The 13,329-nt window shown below is 34.6% G+C and overlaps 1 protein-coding gene and 1 pseudogene across 1 annotated transcript; both read left to right on the top strand.

Moving 5' to 3' along the window:
- Positions 1-4,187, top strand: part of LOC112721873 (endoglucanase 25-like) — a 65,614-nt pseudogene extending 61,427 nt beyond the window's left edge.
- Positions 4,188-4,228: 41 nt separating this feature from the next.
- LOC140176220 (uncharacterized) lies at positions 4,229-5,703 on the top strand. Its single transcript, XM_072206144.1, has 3 exons — positions 4,229-4,621; positions 4,760-5,239; positions 5,293-5,703. The coding sequence occupies exons 1-3, from the start codon at positions 4,229-4,231 to the stop codon at positions 5,701-5,703; spliced, it is 1,284 nt and encodes a 427-aa protein (XP_072062245.1).
- Positions 5,704-13,329: the final 7,626 nt, after the last annotated feature.

The following is a 13,329-nucleotide window of genomic DNA, read 5'->3' as shown; positions in this document are numbered from 1 at the left end:
TAGTTAAATCATTTAACGTTTTTGAACTATTCACTCCACGTGGATTGACTGCACTTGAATTTTTAGCTTCTGATAATATCTCTGTTATTTTTAATTTAATACATGGTTACTTAATTAATTATTTATATAGTTAGGTTGGATCTGCGGGGAAAATAGTAATAATACTCCGAATGAGCAACACTGTTGGATGGGTCCGAAGGACATCGATTATCCGCGAGCTGTGACGGAATGCCATCAAGGGTGCTCGGATCTTGCAGCAGAGATGGCTGCGGCCTTAGCGGCGGCCTCCATTGTGTTCAAGGACGACAAAAGCTATGCGGAGAAACTCGTTCATGGGGCCATAACATTGTTCAAGTTTTCGAGGGATGGGAGAGGGAGATACAGTGCAGCTGGTTCGAAGGCTGAGAGGCTGTACAACTAGACAAGTTATTGGGATGAGTTTATTTGGGGAGGGGCATGGATGTACTATGCAACCGGCAACTCGTCGTACCTGAAGTTTGCCACTACACCAGGCATTGCCAAACATGCCGGTGCATTTCGTGGAAGCCCCAACTATGGTGTTCTCAGCTGGGATAACAAGTTTCCTACTGCCCAGATACATAATTAAATTTATAAATCAGACTGTGTTTTCAGTTTAGTAATGTAATATATTATTTAATTCATTAGGTTCTTTTGAGTCATTTGAGATTGTTCCTGAGTCCTGGATATCCATATGCGGAAGTGTTACGTTCATTTCACAATCAGACCAACATAATTATGTGCTCCTAGCCTCCTACCTACCAATTTTTACAAGCTTTAACAGAACAAGAGGTAAATAATAAAATGCATACATCCATGATCCATCCACTACATAATCTTCCAATTAATTAGTATTAGAGAAAATTCCACTCTCCTCTCCTGCTAGCTAAAATAACACTCTTCTCTCCTCTATTTTATAAATGTATATTCCTTTCTCTTCTAACTTTTAAAAAACCTCCTCTTGAATCCATTTTAAAGTTTTTATGTTAACTAATATTAACTTTATCCATTTTTTAAGAAAAAATAAATTATTTTTTAAAAAAATATCTATTAACAAAAATTTTATATTTTATCATTAAATTTTGCTTACCAAAATATTCTTTAATAAAATATTTTTTTATTGATTAAATTGTATTTTTAAAAATTTTAATAATTATATTATTTTTTTCTAAAATATTCTTCAATAATTTTTTAATTATTAAATTATAATTTTACCAAAATTTTCGTTAACAATTTTTTATATTTTACTATTGATTTTTTGATATCTATATATATTATTTTAACATTAAATAAAAAATTTTGGTAAGATTATTTTTCAATATCAATATATATTAATTATTATATATATTAACGGTAGTAAGATTTTTTTATTTAATGTTAAAATAATATATATTAATATAAAAAATTAACAGTAAAATATAAAAATAATTGTTAACAAAAATTTTGGTAAAATCACAATTTAATAATTAAAAAATTATTAAAGGATATTAGGTGTCTTAGAAAAAAATAATTTAATTATTAATTTTTTTAAAAGAATTTTAATAAAAATATAATTTAATTAATAAAAAAATAATTTATTAAAGGATATTTTGATAAGTAAAATTTAATAATAAAAAATAAAATTTTTGTTAATGAGTATTTTTTCAAAAGATAATTTATTTTTTCTTAAAAAATGAATAAAGTTAATATTAGTTAACACAAAAAATTTTAAATAAATTAAAAAAAATTTTAAAAATTAAAAGGGAGAATAATGTATATTTATAAAATAGAGAAAAATAAAGTGTTATTTTATCATCTTCGAGAAGAGAGTGAATTTTCTCTTAATGGGAGTATTAGGTAAACAATGACTATTTTAAATAACATGAACAACCACCAATCAAATAAAAATACACTACATTCTAATTTAATGCTACTAATTAAATTTAAGATTAATTTACTCTTTTAACCCTATTAATTCACATTGTTCAAACATTGTTTAAAAATGTTGTTGGTTACCTATACTTTTTCATAATATAATGAATATGTCAAAATTTAATAGGTAGGCATATGATTATATTCATTATTTTTAATTGGATGGTTATTTCTTTTGATTCGATTTACTTATACATAATAAACAATAATTAGATGTTCAATTCATTAGGTGTGCATATAATTATTCTAGTATAAAGATTTATGAGGTAATTTGAGGAATGGAGTATTTTTTTACTCTATTAAATCAATCGTAAAATCTATTATTTATATTGTTTACAAAAATCGTTATCTATCTAATAAAACGCTTTCCTTTGTTACACCATCGTACATGATAATTTAACTTTTGTTTCTTAAATTAAAATATATTAATGAAATGACTATATATATATATATATATATATACAAAAATAACATATAAAATATTAGATAAAAATATTATATAATTCACAAAATTTATTATTTTTGTTTAATATTTAGTTAATATTCTAAATTTAAATAATTAATAAATTTTAAATTTAAACTTTAAATATTAAATTCTAATAATATAAAATAAAATATTATTCAAATATTAATTAATATTGATTAAAAAAGATATTGTTGGCACCTTAACATTTTTCTAGTGTTGGTATAATACACATATTGATCAAGTATTTAAAATAAAATTGATGACTAAAAAATATAATTCACCGACGTTTTTTATTTTATTTTTTTACCGTACCAAATTACTAATACGTATAAATTAGTCACCGTATTAAAATAAGTAATTATACAAAATTAAAAGTTTACACCATAACTATATGTTGTGATTTTTTTCATTCACTAAAATTGACCAAATATTAGGGTCGTAAAAATTGATAGATTTGTCTAAATATTTTTTAGACTGGTTCATTTATTCATTTAAACTGATAGATTTGTTGTTTCTAAAATTAAGTTCATTTAAATTTTAAATTAAACGGATTGAATTCATCAATAAAAAAAAATAATGAGTTAAACAGATCAATCTACAAATTAAATAAGCGACTCATTTGAATTTTTGTATACTTTTCTTAAAATAAATTAGTACTTTTGGCTAATTTTTTTTATGGAATCCAAAAACTCAATCCATCAACTTTAAAAAAAAATATTGCTTGTTTAAGATTTTTATTTAAAAAAATATTTTTGTCAAAATATTTTTTAAAAACTAAAATAAAATAATAAATAGACCAATTTATTTAACATATCAAATTGGTCATGAACGATTCTTATTAAAAAATTATAGTTCATAAACAAATAAACTTAAATAAACCTATCTATTTAATCTATAAAACAGATTTAAACAAGAGAAAGTTTAGGAATCAATACTTTTATTAAAATTTGATAAGTATTTAACTAATAAAAAAAATAAATAATTTTTTACCATTAAATAATAAAATCTCACATCATTAAAAATACTATTAATAATTAATTAATAATTACAAATCACAAAATCTACTAATCTCCTATTACTCCTCTTTAAACGAATCCGATTGACCTATTTGATAACCCTACCGAATATTAATTTTTGTCCAACTAACAAAAAGTGACAGTGAAAAATGACACCACAAGTAGCTAGCAGGAATATCTAATAATAAGCTCAGGTTTTGTCAGTTTTGAAAATGGTAATGAGAAGATAAGAAAACGATATTCTAACAGCCACGGAAGGGTTAGTTGTGGTTAAATTAAACGAGAGACACAAGTGTTGTTTAAAATCCCAGAGTCGAAAGTCATATGTTTTAGGTGGTAGTTTATAAATATAATAACAGGCTGATATGACCAGTAAAGTCGGTTATGAGTTATAGCTCGGTAACGTATCCACGATTATAACCGAGTATTTACAATAATCAGCATTTATTTTCATCTAATAACGTCGGACATGGAGTTAATTTTCTTCCCAGACGTTACAACTCAGGCATAACGATCAACTTCATCCAAACAGATATAAGGAGAGAAGCAGGAACGAAAAAAGGTAAGCAATCTTTCCAAGAAAAACTTATACACATATATTCCTCTACTGACTTGAGCGTCGGAGTGCCTTTGCAGGTACCCACCTCCTCGGTTCTTCCATCGTCGACGTAGTCCTTGTTATACCTCGGAAGTCTGCCAACCTTCTCAGAAAAACGATCTATATCTCGGCAAAAGTAGGCAAGAACATTGGCGCCCACCGTGGGCCCGCAATTTAAGATACCATTTGTTGTAAGCCCCAAATTCCTTATACTTTCTCATGGCTGATGTTCCTCCCCCTATCCCATCCGAGCTTTTACGGATGGTGACCGAGCTTCAACAAGCAAACCAGCGGATGGCGGAGAAAAATCAGAGAATGCAAAACCAAATCACGCAGCTAGTTCAAGCTCACCTGGAACACAATAATGATGATCACGAGCAACATGGGAACGACGAGCGTCAATCACTACCAACTCATGTCTCTGAGACACCACGGAGCAACAATGACGGGAACCATCAGAGTGAAGGAGTCCAACCTGATGATGAGGAAGAAAAGCTCGATAATTCTGCAGGGCCATTCACAGCTGACATAATGAACTTTCAACTCCCCAGACAATTCACCCTTCCGACGACTCTAACCCCATATGACGGATTGGGCGACCCGAAGCAACATGTTAAAAAATTTCGATCTATTATGATTGTCAACGGTGCATCTGATCCCATTCTATGTCGATGTTTCCCGTCTTTTTTAGATGGTCCTGCACTTGACTGGTTTTGCTCTTTGCCTGCAGATTCTATATCACGTTTCTAGGAGTTGGCTAAGCAATTTGAAGACCATTTTGCAGCATCCGCAATATACCTCCACGATTCTGACTACCTAACAACCATTAAGCAAGGACCACAAGAAAGTCTGAAAGATTATATTACTCGCTTCACGAAGGTGGCCATGAAAATTCCCGATCTCCATCCCGAGGTCCATCTTCATGCCATTAAAAGTGGCCTCCGCCCAGGTAAATTCCAGGAGACCATTGCCGTCACTAAACCAAAAACCTTGGCCGAGTTCCGCAAGAAAGCCAAGGGACAGATAGACATTGAAGAGCTCTGCCAAGCGCGAAAGGCAGATAAGTTGGCCACTAAAGATGATGAAAAACCTCGCGATAACACGAAGAGTTTCAAACCAGTTCCTCGCTATGAATCCTATAACCAGTTCAACACTAAAAGGGACGGCATAATTAAGGAAATATTGAATTCCAAGCTGATCAAACCCCCCCCCCCCCCGAAAAGGCAGGAAGTTATCCCAAACCAAAAAACATTGACAAATCCAAATACTGCACCTTTCATCAGAAACACGGCTACATAACCGACGAATGTGTCATTGCTAAGGATCTACTGGAGCGGTTGGCACGACAAGGCCACCTTGACAAATTCATCACAGCACATATGCAGAAGAGAACAACCTCCAGCTCCGAACAACCTACAGCAGGTCCATCGTCAAAGGAAAAAGATAAAGCTCCAACTCATCCTAGGGGGGTAATCAATTGCTTTTCGGGAGGTTATGCTGGCGGTGGACATACAAGCTCAGCTAGAAAGCGGACATACAAAGCTATGTTAGCAGTCGAGGATACTGCCCATAATTCTCAACCAATTCAGGATATCCCCGAGATGACCTTCCGACCAGCCGACTTTAATTGCAGCCACACCAACTACGATGATCCTGTGGTTATTTCCATCCAATTGGGAGACCTAATAGTCTGAAAAGTCCTACTTGATCCAGGGAGTAGCGCTGATGTCCTTTTCTTTACCACATTTCAAAAAATGAAACTAAGCACTAACATTTTACAGCCATACTCAGGAGATTTGGTCGGCTTTTCAGGGGAGCGAGTTCCTGTGCTGGGATCTGTGTGGTCACAAACCACACTCGGTGAACAACCATTGTCTAAAACACAAGACATCCAATATCTCGACAATATCGTCACAACCATTCACAGTGATCTACACGAAGCTCGGCATTGCTACAACATAAGTCTGAAGCCCATCAAAAGGAACCCCGAAGCTCGTGTCAACTCAATACAATCAGAGCAACCAATCCTAGCAGAGCTAGACCCAAGGGCCGACTTTCAAGAACACCCCATGCCAAATGAGGATCTGACAAAGATCACCTTTATCGGAACATCAATTGATAACGAAGTCCAGGAGAGGCTGATTAATTTCTTGTGTCAGAATGCCGACTTATTTGCTTGGACTTCGGGGGATATGCCAGGGATCAGTCCGTCAGTAATTACACACAAATTAGCTGTCAGTCCAACAGCCCGACCAGTTTCTCAGAAAAAACGAAACCTCGGAGCTAAGAAGCGATTGGCCTCCATGATAGAGGTCAACAAACTCATCGAAGCGCAGTTCATCCGAGAGATCAGGTTCACAACGTGGTTGGCCAATGTTGTTATGGTAAAAAAGAATAATGGTAAATGGCGCATGTGCGTCGACTTTACTGATTTAAATAAAGCATGTCCTAAAGATGCTTATCCTCTACCCTGCATAGACACTTTAGTAGATAATTCCTGTGCTTATGGTACTTTGAGTTTCATGGATGCATATTCTGGCTATAACCAGATCCTTATGCATCCATCAGACCAAGAAAAAACAGCTTTTATAACTGAATATGGTAATTACTGCTATAATTTTATGCCTTTTGGTTTAAAGAATGCAGGTGCAACATACCAAAGACTAATGAATAAGGTCTTTGAGCGGCAAATAGGCAGAAATATTGAGGTATATGTTGACGACATGGTCATCAAAACAAAGATCGGCCATCCCCACATAGAGGACCTTGATGAAATTTTTACACAAATCAGAAAATATAACATGAGGCTAAACCCCGAAAAGTGTGCCTTTGGTGTTTGGGGAGGGAAATTCCTCGGGTTTATCTTGACAAGCCGAGGTATAGAAGCTAATCCAGAAAAGTGTCAAGCGATTCTTGACATGCACAGTCCGAAGACGATAAAAGAAGTTCAGCGATTGACAGGCCGATTAGCTGCATTGTCAAGATTCTTGCCGTGCTTAGTAGCCAAATCCTTTAACTTTTTTCAATGTTTAAAGAAAAATGCAAAACACTTTTCTTGGAATGAAGAGTGTGAAGAAGCGTTTCTGAGCTTGAAACTGTTTTTTTCCAAACCACCTGTTTTGCAAAAACCAAAGCTCGGCGACCCATTATATTTATATTTATCTGTAACTGATATGACCATTAGTTCTGTTATTATTACAGAAAACAACAAGGATCAGCAGCCGATCTATTTCGTGAGCAAGTCACTACAAAATGCCGAACTACGTTACCCAATGCTTGAGAAGCTCGTCCTAGCATTAGTTTTCTCCGTAAGACGACTCCGACCTTATTTTTAGTCACACAATCATTGTCTGAACAGCACACCCACTCCGGCAAATACTTTCTAAGCCTGAGTTAGCAGGGCGGCTAATCAAGTGGTCCATTGAGCTATCAAAATTCGACATTCAATACCAACCTAGAGGATCTGTTAGGTCACAATGTTTGGCGAACTTTGTGGCCGAGCTTACAGACTCAAATTCTGATGATGGGGGTCAATCCTGGACCTTATTTGTAGACAGTGCTTCAAACCCTCAGGGCGCTGGTGCAGGAATATTACTCGAAAGCTCGGATGGCATAGTTCTCGAGCATTCTCTCAGATTCTCATTCAAGGCCAGCAATAACCAAGCTGAGTATGAAACCCTCATAGCTAGGCTCAGGTTAGCTACCGATTTACACGTTGATGATTTAAAAGTTTACTGCGATTCATTGTTAGTCGTTCAACAAGTGAATCACAGTTTTCAAACAAAAGACCAGATTTTATTGAAATACCTAGACATTTTCCAGCAATTACTAAATGACTTTTTCAAAATTGAGGTTATTCATATACCTAGAGAGCAAAACCACAGGGCCGATGTTTTATCAAAACTGGCGACAACACAAGCACACACTGCCACACTTTTACAGTCAACTTTAGATAAGCCAAGCATTGATGTATTTAACATTTTAAACATAGTTAATAAAGACAGTTGGCAGCAGTCTTATATTCAATACCTCCATTATGGTTCCATTCCGGAGGAAATTGAAGATAAGAACAAGTTCAGGCGACAAGCCTCCTTTTTCACCTTGTTAAATAATACTCTGTATAGGCGAGGTTATTCTCGACCTTTGTTAAAATGTTTGGACAAGTCAGAAGCCGACCTTGTTTTATCCGAGGCCGATGAGGGCATTTGTGGAATACACTCTGGAGCTCGGAGCCTAGCACAGAAAGTACTCCGAGCAGGTTTTTATTGGCCGACAATATGGGAGGATAGCAAGCACAAAGTCAGAAGCTGCGACAATTGTCAGAAGCACTCGCCGATCATTAATATGCCTGCTGAGCATCTTCATCATTCAGTGGTAAGCTGGCCATTCAATAGATGGGAAACCGATATTCTTGGGTCATTCCCTACTGCCCCAAGACAGGTGAAATATTTGGTAGTTGCAATAGATTATTTTTTCAAATGGATTGAAGCACAACCTTTGGCAAAAATCACATCATCCCAGATGATAAGCTTTGTTTGGAAAAGCATAATTTGTAGATTTGGTATACCAGGTCACATCATAACTGACAATGGTCGGCAGTTCACTGACCATAATTTCAAGGAATTTTTGCAGAATTTAAAGATAAATCAACACTTTTCCTCTGTGGAGCATCCACAGTCCAATGGGCTAGCAGAAGCCGCTAATAAAGTCATCCTCCAAGCGTTGCAGAAAAAGCTTGACAGTGCGAAGGGGTTATGGGCCGAACTCGTTCCAGAAGTATTATGGGCGTATAACACTACAGCACATTCAACGACCAAGGAAACCCCATTTTGCTTGGTCTATGGATCTGAAGCAATGATTCCTATGGAAGTGTCCCAAAGCTCAATACGGACGTTATCCGAGCATCATGATCAAGCTCGGCAGGCAAAGCTCGACCTAATTGAAGAAATTCGGGAGACAGCAGCTGTCTGGCACCGAGCACTACAACAGCAACTCAGCCGACGATATGCGTGGAAAGTAATCCCAAGATCATTCAACACTGGTGATCTAGTACTAAGAAAAACTGAGCAGGCTCGCCAACCTCCCTCTCACGGGAAACTCGCAGCAACTTGGGATGGTCCATACCGAGTATATGAAGTGCTAGGTCGATGAGCTTATAAATTGGAGGAGCTAGATGGCACCAAAATTCCTAGCACATGGAACGTCAACTCCTTGAAACAATATTACAGTTAACAAAGTAGCATGCCAGTACTCTTTTTCCTACCTTGAGAATTTTTTTCCAAGAGGTCTTTTGCTCATGGAGGTTTTAATGAGGCTGGTTTACCTAAATAAGGTTGTACAAGTACTGCTATTAATAAAATTTAATCTTTTCATATACTTTTACTAAGTCAATTATTTTTTCACAAAGAATGGAGCTATTCTATATTATAAAACACCATACTCCTTTAAAGGAACTACTGATCGCACTAAAAGTCGCATTACCATAATACGAATGCGCAAAAAAGTCAAACAAACACAACAGTCATTAAGCCAACTCAGGACTACAAAATAAATGATTAGGAAACAGCAAACCCTAATCACACAGATTCTTAGCAAGAGTATCTAAGTACGCATACGCAGTTCCAACAACAGATTATAAGTAAAAAACACATAAAAGTCTCTCTTAACTAAAACAAAACAAACTAATGTAATACATATGTAAAGCATTAGTCGGCCAAGTTGTCATCCCCCTCCTCGACAGTCTCTTCGTCATCTACAAGCTTACCATCCCGAATTATCTTACCGGGATCTATAGCTGAAAAGTCTCCATCACGAGCAAGGTACTTTGCCTGATTAACAGCTCGTTAAAACCCTTCTGCAAAAGCATCCAGAATATCCCCTTCTTTGTTACTCTCAAGCTCTTTCATTTTCGACGACAACTCAATAACTCGGTCGTTTACACTCGACAAGTCATTTTCTTTCTTTTTCAATAAGCCAGAAATATTTTCACGACATTCTTGTTCCACTTTCAACTCATTTTCAACCTCAGATAACTTTTTCTTCAAATCAGTCACACTTGTTTCCTGCAGCACTAGCTGTTCCTTTAGCTCAGCAATCTTGGAAGTTTCACAGATTGCCCTTCTATGTTTTTTCTCCTGACTATGCCCAATGCTAGCCAATCAAAATCCTAGTACCTGAAGTTTTCATATCAATATTCAGATGTATAAAATGATAAAAAAAAAAGAGAGAAAACAGCAAGTAATAAATAAGAGCAAACTTCTTGACATAAACCTGCAAAAATTGATCAACCCCTATATCCCCAACCTCGTCCACCCGATTTATGTCTGTCATAGTCTGCACGACCTCGTCTGCCACGACATTGAAAGGAAACTTCCTATTCCACACTGAAGAACCCTCCCCTTCTTCTTCAAATACGTGCAATTTCTCTTGTCTTATAGTAAAGTTTGATAAGTCTTCCAGTTGCACCCTGTCATCCTTACCCTGTACCTCATCTGGAATAACTAACTCCGACTTTCTCTTTTTGAATACGATCCCCTTTTTTCCTTGGCGGGGGCTGGTTGACCTCGGCCCCACCATCCACCTTATCCGGATTAGATGAGGATCCCTCAAAATTTTTAGCCTTAAACCGGGATCTTAAGCTCGAGGCAGTTACTCCAGGAAAGCTACCAGCTGCAACATAAAAAGAAAACTGCTCAGTCCCTTAAATAATCAAACATTAGAACAAAATACAATTTTTCCAGTTTCTCACCAAAGTATTTTAACACGGCTGATTTATCTTCCTCCCAGGAAAGCAAGTCAGACACAGATATCAAACCGCCTTTATCCACCATCTCAATCAGAAACGAAATTATACACTCATTTCGACTGTTGATAAGTTCAGGACCCAATATGTGTTGCGGTTGGCAACACCAGTACATTGGAAATTTTTCCCTCAAATGCTCATCAAGGTAAAATGGAAACTCTTCATCTACTGATTTTACTTTCAGAAATATTTCTTTAAAGTCCTTAAAGGACGATTTATAAAGTTTGAAAATAGAAAAACCTAGAGTACTATTTAAATTAATCCACAAACCCTTCCATACCCTTTTGGCTTGGAATAAGGAAAAAAACAATTCCAACTATGCTTCAATTTCAAGAAAATCCATCAGAGCTTGGAAACATCTGATAAAAGCCCAGCCATTCGGGTGTATTTGGGAGGGAGCGCAGTTCATTTATTTCATCACATCACACTCGAAACTCGAAAAGGGAAGCTTAACCCGCAGTTTTCTATCACACAGCTGTACATATAAAAATTTTTGAAATCCTTTTTTCTATGAAAAACGCGGTGAGATCGATTGCATGGCAGCAATTCTACACGAAAATCAATTCTTACTACCCTACCCAAATTCACCCTGTTCACACTCTCCCTATCAGAAAACAACGAGGCCCGTATGTGGACATCTTGATCAACCCAGTTATAAGTCTCATCATCTTCAACTTGAGGTAACAATTTCTTCTTTTTATCACTCATTCTCAATGAATATACCAGAGAAAAAATTAGAAACAGTAGAAGTGAAGGAAGTTCACTAACCTCTCGTACTCATGCTTCTATAAGAGCTTCTGCCTCCCACTTAAGCACAATAAGCATGAAGCAAGCTTTGAACCTAGCCACTAATTTAATTAACTTTTCAGTTCCATGATTAAATCTTGACCATTAAACTAAAGCCACTTTAAACGGTTAGGAAACCGCTTTGGAAGTTGAACCAAGCCATAATAATTACTAAACACAACAACTAATGAAACGTAATATTTCAAATTTACTTCACACCTTTCCATATGCCAAGGGTAGACTTGAGTAAGCCACGTTGATCTGGGGGCTCCGTATACCGAGCTATAACTCGTCAATTAAAAGCTCAACCTGTCTCCTCCAAGTCAGGCCAAGCTTGGGGGCTGTGATATGACCAGTAAAGTCGGTTACGAGTTATAGCTCGATAACGTACCCACGATTGTAACCGAGCATTTACAATAATCAGCATTTATTTTCATCTAATAACGTCGGACATGCAGTTAATTCTCTCCCCAGACGTTACAACTCAGGCATAACGATCAACTTCATCCAAACAGATATAAGGAGAGAAGCAGGAATGAAAAAAGGTAAGCAATCTTTCCAAGAAAAACTTATACACATATATTCCTCTACTGACTTGAGCGTCAGAGTGCCTTTGCAGGTACCCACTTCCTCAGTTTTTCCATCGCCAATGTAGTCCTTGTTATACCTCGGAAGTCTACCCACCTTCTCAGGAAAACGATATATATCTCGGCAAAAGCAAGCAAGAACACAGGCTAATAGTGATATAGCCAGTAACGCGCCAATAATCTTATGATTAATATCCAGACGTAGGTTAGCATGCATATTATTATTGCATAGCCTAAAGCAGATATATATTATTTAGAAGACAAAGTTTAGAAATCAGTATTTTTATTAAAATTTGACTAATATTTAATTAATAAGAAAAGAGAGAATAATCTCATACCATTAGATATAATTTTACACTATTAAAAATATTAATAATTAATTAATGATTACAAATCACAAAATCTATTAGTCCTTAACACTCCTCTATTTAAAATTTTCTCTTGCCGACCAACTTTCACAATGCAACAATTAATAATCTCTAGAAGTTTAACATCAGGCTATTCTGACCGCTTCATCCAAATTATGATATTAATTAATTAGGGTGAAGTATTATTTGAATTTCTAATACTTAAATCAAATTTTAATTTAGTATTTAATGTTTTAATTGTATTATTGTAATTTTAAAAAATTTTAAATTTTTTATTTCGTCTCAAAAAATTTTAAATATATTAAATATTATTCTACAATTAAATTTGTCACGAACAATTAGCATATTGAAAAACTAATAATATTTTATTTTGGAGCATAAATAAAATTGATTTACTAATAATCATCAACATAAATATTTTTCTTTTGATTTTGGAACATTAATGATTGATTAATAGGATTTAGATTTTTTTGTACAAAAAAGAAATCGACAAAAAAATTATAAAAAAATTTTAATTATATTTTTTTAACACACAAAAAAATATGATTTAATAATAACATTATTAATGACTATATTAATTATTAATTATTTATGTCAAATTTAATAACATGATAATATTAAATTTATTTAAAAATTTTTAGAATAAAAATAAAATATTTAAAATATTAAAGATCAAATCAAAATTTATTTTAAATGTTAAAAATTAAAATAATATTTTATTTAATTAATTAATAAAAAAAGAAAAAAGAAAAACTCAGAATGCATTCGCTTGTCTTC

The sequence above is a fragment of the Arachis hypogaea genome, chromosome 11 (assembly GCF_003086295.3).
Source record: "Arachis hypogaea cultivar Tifrunner chromosome 11, arahy.Tifrunner.gnm2.J5K5, whole genome shotgun sequence".
In the NCBI taxonomy this organism is placed as follows: Eukaryota; Viridiplantae; Streptophyta; class Magnoliopsida; order Fabales; family Fabaceae; genus Arachis; species Arachis hypogaea.
Note: the sequence above shows the minus strand (reverse complement) of the source record. Positions and strands in the feature narration are given on the sequence as shown.

What these genes read in the sequence shown, in the direction of transcription:
- LOC140176220 (XM_072206144.1), top strand. Translation starts at nt 4,229, where the DNA reads ATGGCTGATGTTCCTCCCCCTATCCCATCCGAGCTTTTACGGATGGTG. An exon ending in TGGGCGACCCGAAGCAACAT is followed by an intron (nt 4,622 to 4,759) that starts GTTAAAAAATTT and finishes TCACGTTTCTAG; the next exon opens with GAGTTGGCTAAGCAATTTGA. An exon ending in CCCCCCCGAAAAGGCAGGAA is followed by an intron (nt 5,240 to 5,292) that starts GTTATCCCAAAC and finishes ACCTTTCATCAG; the next exon opens with AAACACGGCTACATAACCGA.